The 12,526-nt window shown below is 41.3% G+C and overlaps 1 protein-coding gene across 1 annotated transcript in view; it reads right to left on the reverse strand.

Annotated features, from left to right (window-relative positions):
* Positions 1-12,526, reverse strand: part of RNLS (renalase, FAD dependent amine oxidase) — a 257,332-nt gene that overhangs the window by 45,250 nt on the left and 199,556 nt on the right. The window contains 2 exon segments of the mRNA XM_044916453.1: positions 10,930-11,079; positions 11,082-11,102. Of these exon segments, the coding sequence (XP_044772388.1) occupies positions 10,930-11,079; positions 11,082-11,102 (171 nt within the window).

Below are 12,526 nucleotides of genomic sequence, written 5' to 3' on the forward strand. Positions count from 1 at the left end.
GACATTTTATTTTTGATAAAAAAGAGTGAACTAGGTTCGGTTGAGCTCAAGGTTCTAAAATGCCTTCCCCATCACTATTAAATAATGTAAGGATATATAACATCACCAACAAAGATTTCACCAGGTATATGTGTAATAGAAATCTATTTCAGTGAGGAAAACTATATTTTAAATTCAAGGATGCTTCATTCTTACAAACATGAATTTGGAATATTTTATACTGAAGAATTCCCTTAGTCCCACAGATCGGTTATAAATATTAATGGAATTTCAATATATTCTTTTCAGATCCCAATGTTTAATATTCATTCATATTAGGCAGGGAATTCAATGACCTGTCCTCTACACGGATTCTTCTCATTATCTAAATGAGCACATATATGAAGTCTGTAGGGGCAATGGTCACTAAAACTGGCAGGGCCCACATATGATCTTTAGAGGGCATATCAAAGCCTTCTCAGCTCACTCAATAAGAAGAAAGTCACTGGTAATAAACCAAAGGGTTCTTTAGGCGAAACTGACTCAATCACATCACATCTGGGCACAATGATGGATTGGTGCTTCTGGACAGAGTTAAAAATGCTAACTGATATAAAGTATTTATGAAGCACAATGCAGCGATTTCCTGTGGTGGGACCCTGCAGTCCGACTTGCAAACCTGCTCTGTTTGTCTCAGCCCTTTGATCTGCTGACGGCTTAACTTCGGTGTCTTACTCTTTTCGGATATGCTGCAGTGCAAATTTTTTTTGTGAATAATTCTCATGCAAAAAGTCATCTGAGATTCCATAAAAAGACAGAAGAACTACATCTCACTTAATGTTCTCCCAGCTTAACACCTTCTTCAGGTACAGAGATATTGTTCACCCACCCTAACAACGTGTGTTATTATTTTTAACAAAAGATAATATAACTTAAACTAGTACCGTTGGCAATTTCCTTTTCTCATCTCTTTCTCAGAATCGAAGAAGTTTATGTAACTGATAGACTGAGACCGTAAAATAATTTATGTGACAGCAACTATAAAAATAGCATTTACTGCCCTACTATGTGCCAGGCTTGGTACTAGGATTTTCAGACATACCATCACACTCAGCCCCTGAAACATTCCTGGGAGATGTTATTAACCTTATACTTACAGTACAGGTAAGTGAAACTCAGAGAGATCATGAAACTTATTCATGGTCAGAGCTTTCTAAGGCTGAATCATGTGAAAAGGCTGCCATTCAACTTAATGGCTCAAACTAACTGGACGAGTTGAGTTATACTTGCGAGCTAGGTCTCTGTGAGTGCAAAGCCCACTGCATCATGCTGGATAGTACTGGCTGTTTCTGACCATCCATGAGAATAAAAACTAAGTCATGAATTATACAGTAAAGAATTCACCACTCCCCGAGCTTGGGTTAATATGAACTCATCATTTACGGCAAGGTTTCTATGCAAGATAGCATTTCATTTTAATACCATCGGGATACAAAACAGAGACATGATTGCTAAACTGTGGCAGGGAAATGACACATTTGCAGAGCTTATCACATATTTTCTAAGTTCAATATTTCAGCTGGAGCACAGTTGTTCTTTATCCAAGTATTAAAAAGAACTATCTTTCACAAAGAGAACAGTGGGATCCTTTGAAGCGTAACCTTGGAAATCAAGGTCTGTGTTACAGGGCATCATTCAAAACAGATGTATATTCTCTAGAGACCACGGTAAATTTGTTGCTGAGAATGCTTGTACCTCTTTGGGGAGAAGGCTCCATAAAATTTCCAGGTCTTACTGGCAATCCCTCTGATACGGTCTAGTCAACTAGTCCCAGTGTTCGAGGCACGGAGAGCCTCCCAAAGAGGCTTCTGATCATTCTGATTGCCAAGAACTCACATGTGCTTTTCAAAGGCTTCCAGATTCAGAAATTACAAAGGGAGCTCATTCATTTTATATGATTCAAAGGGCAGTGCTAACAGATCCCTAGATTGTCTTAGGGATGAACAATGGGCTGACTAGCTATTAATTTTCCTTGCCTGCTAAGTGGGTGACCAGGGCCGAAGGCTTAATTCTCAGTGTCAGCGAAGCATTAATTCTCAGGACCAGGGAAGGGCATCTCAGAACTACACTGAGGATGATGGGCTCAGCAAATTATTGAGCTCCAAGTCCACACTCCCATTATGCCGTGATGTTAGTGTCTATCTCATATTTTCAGTCTGGATGCAGATAAGAGGGACCAGCTAATGAATAGCGTGCATGATGGATCGTGGCATGTATCCCGCTACAGGGGAGAACTTCTAATTCTGGAGAAAGCAGCAGGCTCTGCAAACAGGGCATTTCAATTCTTCAGCCCACGAGACATTTAGATTGACCTGAGGCGGAATTCTTGACAGGGAGGGAAATGGTGAAATCTTTTCTGAGGGAGCTCTAGGCAAAGGACCTCTTTGGGTTGATGTCGTCATAGGCCCGGATAAAAATGGACCAGAATTAAGACCTGTCAAGCTCTCATCCAGTTCAGCGGTCTACACAGCCTCTCAGGACCCGACGCTCACAAGCTGACGGAGTGCTACGGAGCTTTACAAGACTGTTCTCAACTTGCAGAGGTTTTGAGATGCCTCCAGGATGATGAAAACCACGCACTTGTCTGGGAAGCAGAGCAAAGCACATCATTTTGAGCCTTGGCTTCCAACCCAGAGTGTTGACAGCTTCACTTCAGACCACTGTAAGGACTTAACTTCACGATCCTTCGAAACAGTTCAGTCCCACAGAGACAGTCTTTTCCCAATTTCCCGTGCCCCCAGCGGGTTGACCCAGTCGCAGGTATAATGGAAGCAGCAAGTTGGACTTTACTTTATTCGAGGTCCAGAGGATGAGGAGTTCTGTCTTGATTCAAAATATTGTTCTCAACACAAGATGTGGGCTTGTCACCCTCCAAGGGCCCGCTCGGAAACTAACCTGAAGAAATCTCAAAGTTCCTATCAAATTTCATCCTAGATATTCCCCAAAGTGCCTGGACTATGTTGACTTTACTCAACAAGTCCCCAATAAAAAAGCAAGCATGGATTTAAAGCAGTTGCTCAATCCAGAGCTGTGTTGGGTTGTAGGAAGCTGTGGGAGTGGTCACAGAGTAAATCATCCAGCAAAGAAGTTACAAATCCACGCAGTGATCCCTCGGGTCAAGCCAGAGCCTTCCATCATCCAGCTGGCTTTTTCCTCTTCCCCTTCTCTGCTCCTCCTCCTCCCCGTTGTCTCAGGACATCTGAAATTTTCTCCTCAATTAGGCAAAGCTATTTAGCTCTCCCTGTTTCCACTCCCAATTGGCATCCCATCCCTTTCAGGTGCTCAGCAGAAAAAAGAACCACCCCTTAAAAGGACTGGAATCACAAATAGCCAAAATTAGGTGTTATTACATTTAATAGAGCAGTTTTTTATCAGACAATAGCTACCCACCTAGTTCCATGACCTTTGTTAGCAGAGAGGACAGAAAGACCATGGCAAGTCCCACCTGGGCCCCTCTGCGGATCTTTCCCCCATTGCTGTACACTGACCTCCCTCACCTCCTTACTAAGCCAAGACAGAGTTCTCCCTTGCTTTTTCTTTTCAAAATCGGCAGCAGTAATGGCAGCCTTTGCCAGTTTTTCTGTTGCTCTCACCTACGACCTCTCAGTTTCAGATCCGTACACCATCGCCTGATTCTCATTCCCGCCTTCTGCCCCACTAACCGTGGATAAAACCACACTCAGTCACCAGCACACCTGGCTCTTGCATTCAAGACCCATTCTGAGACTCACCAAAGACCCAACATGAAGGTCTTTGGTGAGTCTCAGCCCGACAGCCACAACTTCAGGCCAACAGCCCAAGTGAAAATACCACTCTCAGAGGGCAGGGCAGGCAGAACACAGAGGGAGAAGGTTGGGAAAAAAAGGGACTAAGGATATTCAATCCTGCTCAACTTCTCAGCGTGGCTGTTCTGTACATTTGTAATTTGCAACTGTTTGTAGTTACAGAAATGCCAGGAAGCTACAGACTCCAGACTTTCCTCACCCTTTTGCTCACTGCCTCCTGGACATTTCATGACTTACTTGTATGGAACTTTTTAGCAGCCCCAGGAGAAAGTTAAATAACAGGCCGGGCTAAAGTTTCTGACTTATTCACGGATTGAAATGTTTCATGGCCCCCACTTCTCATTTCTTCACCTAAAGAAAGAAGAGTATTGGCTCCATGTTGACAGAAGGTCTTAAGTGTTGTTTTAAAAGCTTATAATACTGTCACGAGGCAACACGACTTTCCCCGGTTTTGATTACAGATGTGAGTTAATGGTCTCTATTTTGTCTCTGTTCGTGCATCCATTTATATTTAGGAGGACGCTTCCTTGACTCCAGGTCACTCGTCCCAACAGAGCCTCTCTATCTCTTTCCTTCAGAATTCCACATTCGAGCAGACCACGGAACTCTGTTTCATGAGGGTGGGGACTAAGAGCCCCTAGTTCTTAGTACAGAGCCATTCAATACATATTCGTAAATAACTGCTCAACAAATTGAGAATGGAAACATATAAAGCAAATATCTGTGACTTCAGTTATTCTGAAAGAAACGTCCGTAAAATATCTTTCCTGGTAATACTCTCCACAGGATATTTTTAAAGTTTGGGTTTTTTTTGTTTTTTGGGGTTTTTTTTTTTGTTATTTCTAAGGGATAAGCAGACTAAAGTTTGTTTTTGATGTTATATATTTCGCCGCATTTTCCAGTTTCCTTCCGTCTCTGGCATTGATTTTCATATGAGTTAATTTGCTTGGCAAGTGGGAGGGCACATGCTCTCTTGGGTGTAAATCCTTCCCCTTGAGGATAGCTTGATAGGGAATCCAGAGGCTGAAAGGGGTCTGCTGTTTGTTTTTACTTTGTATGCAAATGTTCTCCTTACAAGATGGGCTCAGTAATTTCACTCTCTAATGAAAATCCTTTTTGTTTTGAGAATTGGCAAATATTATGTGAAATGAGATCAGTGCATTTTATGATTTGTGCCTATTGATGTAAGTGACAACAAACAGACATTTAGTTTTACGTGTATGTGTATACACACGTAGACACACACGTGTATTTTTTCCTTCCTGGGAGATCATCCCAAGATTTCGATATTACGATCATGTGACATTCTTGGGCATCACTGTAATAATGAGATGGATATTTGTAATTAGTATTGGCTGTTTAGTAAATTGTCTTAACAGGTTGATCTGGACAGCAGCAGCTACCTAATTGAGTCACAAATGACTACGTCTATTATACAAAAGAGCATATCAAGCATCTTGTAACTGGTTATTGCTGGTTATTTTAAGACAATGATTGCTATTTTACCTGAGAGCTCTGCTTCTGGGGTTCGTATTTTAGAACAAAAGCCCGAACAGGAAACCTAACCATTTTTCAGGATTACAGCTCCTTTTTCCTTTCCTTCCCCTCACACTACAGTCTCCTTTCCTTCTTCTCCCTCTTCCTTTTTTGTTCTACTTCAAAGTGTTACCTCTCTTGGGGCGCCTGGGTGGGTGGCTCAGTGACTGACTCTTGATTTGGGCTCAGGTCATGATCTCATGGGTTGTGAGATCGAGCCCCGCATGAGCGGGGAGTCTGCTTGAGGATTCGCCCACTCTCTCTGCCCCTCCCCCACCCCATGTTAGTGCATGCGCACTCTCTCTAAAATAAATAAATCAGTCTTTAAAAAAACCCCAAGTGGACCTCTCTTGATTACATTTTCTGCAAGTTTAAGGGCAAATAATTCCACATTTATTCGCATCCTAAAGCAGACCACTTTGTGCTGTCAATTGCACGGCTGTCTGCTTAACTGGAACGAGCACAAACTCCCTTAAGCGAACCCAAGGTGACTGGATTTGAGGCCCCAGGCTCATCCCAATTATTTACAGGATTTCGTATTATGCTCCTGTTTTTTTATAAAGAGTTGATGGAATCGACAGCTCGGTGAAGAACATTCCTGCGTCTTCTGTTAGAGGCAAGACACATTAGACTAGCGTTTGTTACTCAAGGATCCCTGACAGTAAAGTCCTGGCAGGTGTAAATTCCATGTGATGAAAATGTTTGTTCATTTGTTTGTTTTCTTTGGGGATGAATTGAACAGATTCCTTTGATGAGTTATCGAAAGCTGTGTAATTACAGTCATTGGCCATTGACATTTCTAGAATTGCAGATTATATTAATCTCCTCAGATTGCTGCCTATTGGCTATTTTACTATCGTTAATACTCTTCCTGATGGTGAACAGGGAAGGATGCTGAAATTGTGACCAACCATTTTCAGGGTAACTTATATATCTTACTTATTAAGGCCACCCAGCCTCCTATCTGCACTGGTATCAGAGGGCTGCATTCACCAAAGGGAGGCTTTTATATTTATGCCCTTTGCTTTGGGAAATATAATATCCAAATGCAAGAGTGGCATTATTAGTTGTAATAATAGGTGCTATAGATACTGACTTATTACTTGCTAAGTGCTATATGAAACTCCTTTTATATGTTAAAGCCATTTCATCCCCAAATCTTTGGGGTTGGTTTTGTTTTCCTCAACATACTGATCAATAAACAGATAGTTTAAGTAATTTATCCAAAATCAAACAGCTATTAACAGGTAGAACTGAGTTGAATCTAAGAAGTTACTCCTGGCCAGGCTAATTCCAAATATAAGATCTTGAGAGGGATCTCTTGGGATCTTCTTGGGAGATGTGAAATAATAGAATATATATACATTAATTAGTCTCTCCCCTTGGCTCCTGGCTCAGAGCTCCTAAAATCTTTGTAATTTCCCAAGTGATAAGAGCACTAAAAACATCTTTTGTTCAAATAGTTGGTCTTTGATCCTGGTTCCTAACATGGAGCTCCTAAATCCCTTGGAATTTCTTGAGGGATAGAAGTTATCTTCTTTTTTTTTTTAAAGATTTTATTTATTTATTTGACAGAGAGAGAGACAACGAGAGAGGGAACAAAAGCAGGGGGAGTGGGAAAGGGAGAAGCAGGCCTCCCGCGGAACAGGGAGCCCGATGCGGGACTCGATCCCAGGACCCTGGGATCATGACCTGAGCCGAAGGCAGACACTTAACGACTGAGCCACCCAGGTGCCCCAGAAGTTACCTTTTGTTCTAATGAGGCAACTCTTGGTGGGTTCCAGGGTAGCTTCAAGCTTCTCCCATCTCTAAAAAATAAAATCAGTATTTTTCTATTGATGGCTTCCAGATCAGCCTTTGCCACCCCCCTTCACTGGCCTACGATTCCCCTGCAGGTTGGAGGCACACAGTGATGTCAAGTCAGGGTTTCCCAAGGGTGTCCAGGGGCACCATTTCTGTTGGATATTAGTAGGTATGGCACTCAAATAAAATACCCCTGGTCAAATACATTTGGGAAATTTTAGATTACATGAGTGAGAAGGTGGCTTTTTAAAAACAGGAATGTCTTTTAATAGAGCAATATGACCTGAAACTCTCTAAATTCGAGATAAAGTTGGTAGCATTTTGCAAATGTGTGTGATCACAGAGCCCCTTCCCACAGAGCATATCAAGGAACTCGTGTTCCATTGAACGCATTTTGGGAAACAGAAACCTAAGTACAGTGGCTCCCACCCCTAACTATCGGTACCTGAAGCTGGATCTCACATGTCTTGGAATTCAGCCCTTCTGCCTAAGGAGATCTGGGTTCTCACTGTGGCTTTCTGCATGAACTGCCTATTCCTGACATCTGACAAATGACTACTCCTTGACCTTTGTCTGGTCTGGCCCACGAATCCTTCATCCTCTGGCTCTCTTTAAGACTCAACAACAGACTGCATTTTGTGGACTCAACCCTGCCCCTTTTTTCTTGCTGCTGCCTTACCTCCCCTTCATTACTTGACTGTGTGTATTTACAGTATTAATTCTAGATTCAATCAGACACTCCCAAGGACAGGGTGGGTGCGGGGTAGTGTTAGCAACATAAAGAGACAACTCTTACTGGTCTACTTAACTATCAGCACCAATAAAATACAGCGGAGTTATTCTACGTGGACATTTATATTGTATGAATTCAACTAGACACACGTAGCACCCTGGCCCCAGATAGTGAGGGGAAAAAAAAAAAGTTTAAATGCAAGGCAGTTAGATTTTATGTTAGGGGACGCCATTACTGGAGGCCTCCCATAATTTAAAACTCGCATAATCCAAGATTAACTTGCCATAAAACTGGCAAAGAAAGGCAGGCATTTCGTTGCTGTCCGAAGAGGCACCTGCTGTAGCAAAAACAGGGTTTCCAATCTACCCAGCCTTCCTGCTTTAAAACTCTGTGGTTGTTAATACAAAAAAAAAATTTTTTTTATTTCTCTTATTTCAGATGCTGCCAATCATGTGAGAATTTATTAATATGTTTCTCTTGCGCTCTTTCAAAGCTTCATACCTCTTTAATAAATTGCTACTGCATTGTACTCTGGGTGCTGTCACTCACTGCCCCACTCCATTCGTACAGCGATTTAATCTGTTAGGAGCTACGACTGCTATTTCTTTCTTTCCATGCGCCGTTCACAGTAGAAAATATCACTCTGTCCTATAAATGCAAGCCAACTACTTCATCTGGCCTCAACCAAAGAAACTGAAATCTATGGGATGTTGGAACGATGGTTATCCTGAATTTACTGAAAGGTATTTCTCTCTCCAAAATGTCATGTAGATTTAAGTGATTTTCAAAGATAATTCTGAACCTACATGGTTCTTCTCTTTATGTGTCAACTTTGGAAATTTACCTCCCGTCTACGATGTGACTTGACTTGAAAATTCACGATGGGCGTTATGTATTGCCAACCTAGCATCTGCTACTCCCTTCTTTCCTCCAAACAAAACCCTATTTTTTCAGGTATCTACCCCTCATATGACTCAAGGAAGATGATCCTAACAGCAATTCCAGGAGTAAATCTTGATCTGTCTAGTTCTTCGTGGCAGTCCCATCCCCGCCAGTGAATGATGACTTTCAGACTGGTCAAGAAACCGAATTCTGACCTATGACATACAAGATGACGTCAGTTGAGGGGGCTCTGGAAAGAATTCCTTGATTCTCAGAAAGAACCAGAAACAGAATGGTCCCTCTTCTTCCTGAACATGTTGGGTCTGGATGTGATTCCAGTGGTTAGTGCTATCTTGTACCAATCCTCCGAGAAAGAAGGTCTCTACCTCAAGAGTGAAGAGAGCAGAGAAGGATAATTCTAGGTCCTTGAAGATATTGCTCAGGTCTCGAATTGATCCTTCCTGATGTCTCCCCAACTTCTTCCTCTTCGATAATGTGTCAGTCAGCTTGGACCGGCGTAACAAAATGGCATAGACTGCATGGCTTAAACAATAGAAATGTATTTCTCTTTGCTCCAGAGGCTGGGAAATTCAAGATCAAGGTGCCAGGCGATTGGGTTTCTGGTAAAGCTTCCCTTCCTGGCTTGCAGAAAGCCTGCCTTCCCGCCTTCTCACCATCCTCATTCAACCTTCCCTTAGTATGTGCACGAGGAGAGAGAACTCTCTCTTCCTCATTTTGTAAGGCCGCCAATCATCCTGGATTAGGATCCCACCCTTATGACCTCATTTAACCTTCATTATATACTAAAAGCCTTATCTCCAAATGTAATCACACTGGAGATTAGGGCTTCAACACATGAATTTCGGAGGGATACAATTCAGTCCACAGCAGATAATACAAATGATAATATAACATAACTCACACCCTTATGTTGTTTAAACAACTTTAAATTGGTTTTTCTGTTACATATTACTGAATACACCCTAACAGATATTGTATCTTATGAAACAGGACACAAAGGATAATGTCCAACTCATAACATATAACATGAGAAGATCAAGGGCTATTCTTTTCTCAGAACAAAGAAGTTGTAGAGTTAAAAATGGTTACTCCATTGTTGTTACAGGGCATTTCATGAACTGCTGATTGTACATATATGTGGTATCATGTTAACATAAACAGTCTAGCCCTGAGGGAGTTTTAAGTTATAAAGAAACATTTTTCTAAGATCAAGTACTCTGATATAAAAACCATACTCCAGCCCAGTTCTATCATTATAAAGTTCTGCCAAGCCAAGAGATGTTAGTTGGTGATTTTATCAAGCAAGACTTCTAACTAATGGCTTGGTGAAACCATCACTGCAACAGAAAACACCATAACGAACTGAAATGACAATTCCCTGCAAGAATTTAGTCGTTTCCGGTCATTAGAGCTTATTCTTCAAAAAGCAGTTATCTTAGGGATCATTCTAATCCTGCGAAGAAGAAGACACTTTCTCCTTTATTCCTGAGATGAGCGTTATGTTGATTCTTGCAATTCCAACCTAATTTTAATAACTACCTTCAACAAAAAGGGTGGAGTGGAGATGTTAGCCCATTCTAGTGAAGCTCTTACAAAACAATTTACCTATCATTTTCGTCATATTGTACACAAAGTAATTTTATGTAGTCTTCCAGATGAAAATCAAATAAATAAGATGATACTGAAGTGAAGGATTTTCATAACATAGTAAAATTCGCTTTTTATTTCTAGCTTGGGAAGTGGAAAGAATAGCACTTAGCAAATCTTAGAAACAAAGCCAAACAAACAGAAAACAACTCCACCAAGCCACAAAGGAGGAGAGATACTTCTGCATATAGATGGACCCATAGTAAAGCAATAGAACTTGGGCCATTTTGAAATCTTAAAACTCCTGACACTATTTTCATGAACTCAGTAATACAAGCCATGTGGTGAATGATTTTCTGAAAAACTTTGCTGGTTTCACTGTGTATTTTATTATTGGCCAAATGTGACATTAAATTTTATCCCCTGTGGCTTGGAGTTAAATGCTTGCTCTGTTCAGAATGGCAACACTCAATTAAACAGCATTTTTCATGATCTACACCCACCATTGTTACTGTATTTAAGGGAAATAATGGGGGTACTGACCTATATTGTGTTTCTTATTATCAATGGAGATGAAGCGTATGCAGGGATTACTGGTGATGTACTGCCCAGCCCAAGGGACATCAATCTTCGTGCCAGCTTCATAAAAGAGGCCCAGAGCGTAGCGAGAGGAGTAGCTCACAGACTCCAGTGCTGCCTTTGGCATTTGCTAATTACTGTGGAAGAAAAAGTACAGGGCATTAAACTTGGAAATATCACCTTTCCTTTTAGTGCATCAAATATAAAAAAGTCCTTTAAACCAGTTCCAACTGTGGCCCTTAACTCCGTCTCACTCACGATGAATTTTGAAAGGTAGTGCAAAACAGCATCAGCTCTAATTTCTTTTTGCGATGATTACTGACCTTGGCACAATTGTTTTTAACCAAGCTGAAGGTCCAAACTCTTTAGACTAGCATTCAAGGCTCTCAAAATCTGGCACCACGTTGCTTTTCCAGCTTTGGATCCTAGTTATTATCCTGGGACTATCTGGCAACACTATAGGGTCCACATACTGAGCACTTTCTAGGAGTCAGGGTCCTTGCCAAACACTTGATAAAGGCATTTCACTCTATCCTAACAACAGCTGAATAAAGCAGAGTATTACTCGCACGTTCCAGGCGAGGAGGCTAGTGCACCATCCCTTATGAACCCTTAAATTCTTCTATGTCATATAGGTTTTGTTTGTCATCTTTCTTGCTGTGGATTACAACAATTCCTTAAGCATGGCAACCATACCTTAGGCATCTGTGTCCTAAGCCTCTACCCTACTCATTACACGCATACCAAAAAATGAAAACATAAAGGAACAGAAAGGCAAACACAGACACACAAAGTTAGTTAAAATGTAGGAGGTAAATCATCAATCCCCAAATGGAGAAAGACCGGGAAAGAAATTAGGCAGGTTTGGGTTCAAATTCTGACTCCGCCATGTGACACTGGTTAAGTTACTTATTCTAAAGTAGTCTATAGTCTTCTTGTCTACAGGCAGCAATGATAGTACAGGATGTTGTGAGGATCACACCAAATAATGTGTAGCACAGTGCTTGGCATAGGATACGTGTTAACCAAACAGCCACTTTTTCTATTACAGAGAAGAAAATATTTGTTCCATCCGGGACGGGGAAGGAGGAGATTTTCCTCACTTTTCAATCTCCATCTATCTTCCTACCCTCAAGGGTGTCAGGGAATTGCTTGTTCATATATGCACAGCATTAATAATGTGGGTTTCAGAGAAGGCCACAGTTCTATTCTGAAGGCTTAGGCAGGCTGGTTCAGACAGGAAACATATACAACTTTTTCGTGTAATTATCGAAAACTGTCCTAATCTACAACAGGGGGGATAGGCAGACCTCAGGGATGGGCAGTACTTCAGCTAAACCTTAGGGAAGAGGCCTTAGGAGCTAGGGAGAAGGTATGAAGGTTATTCAATGAATTATTTAAGCACACTAATAATCCTATACATTATCATAGCGTATTCTTGGCTACAAAATGTTTTTAGAACTAAGACCTTCTTGGATCTTCACAAAAGCCCTGTAAATTAGGTGTTTTTACCATCCTCATTTTACACCCCTAGGAAGCCGATATTCAGAGAGGTTAATGA

Source organism: Neomonachus schauinslandi, chromosome 6 (assembly GCF_002201575.2).
Source record: "Neomonachus schauinslandi chromosome 6, ASM220157v2, whole genome shotgun sequence".
NCBI lineage: Eukaryota > Metazoa > Chordata > Mammalia > Carnivora > Phocidae > Neomonachus > Neomonachus schauinslandi.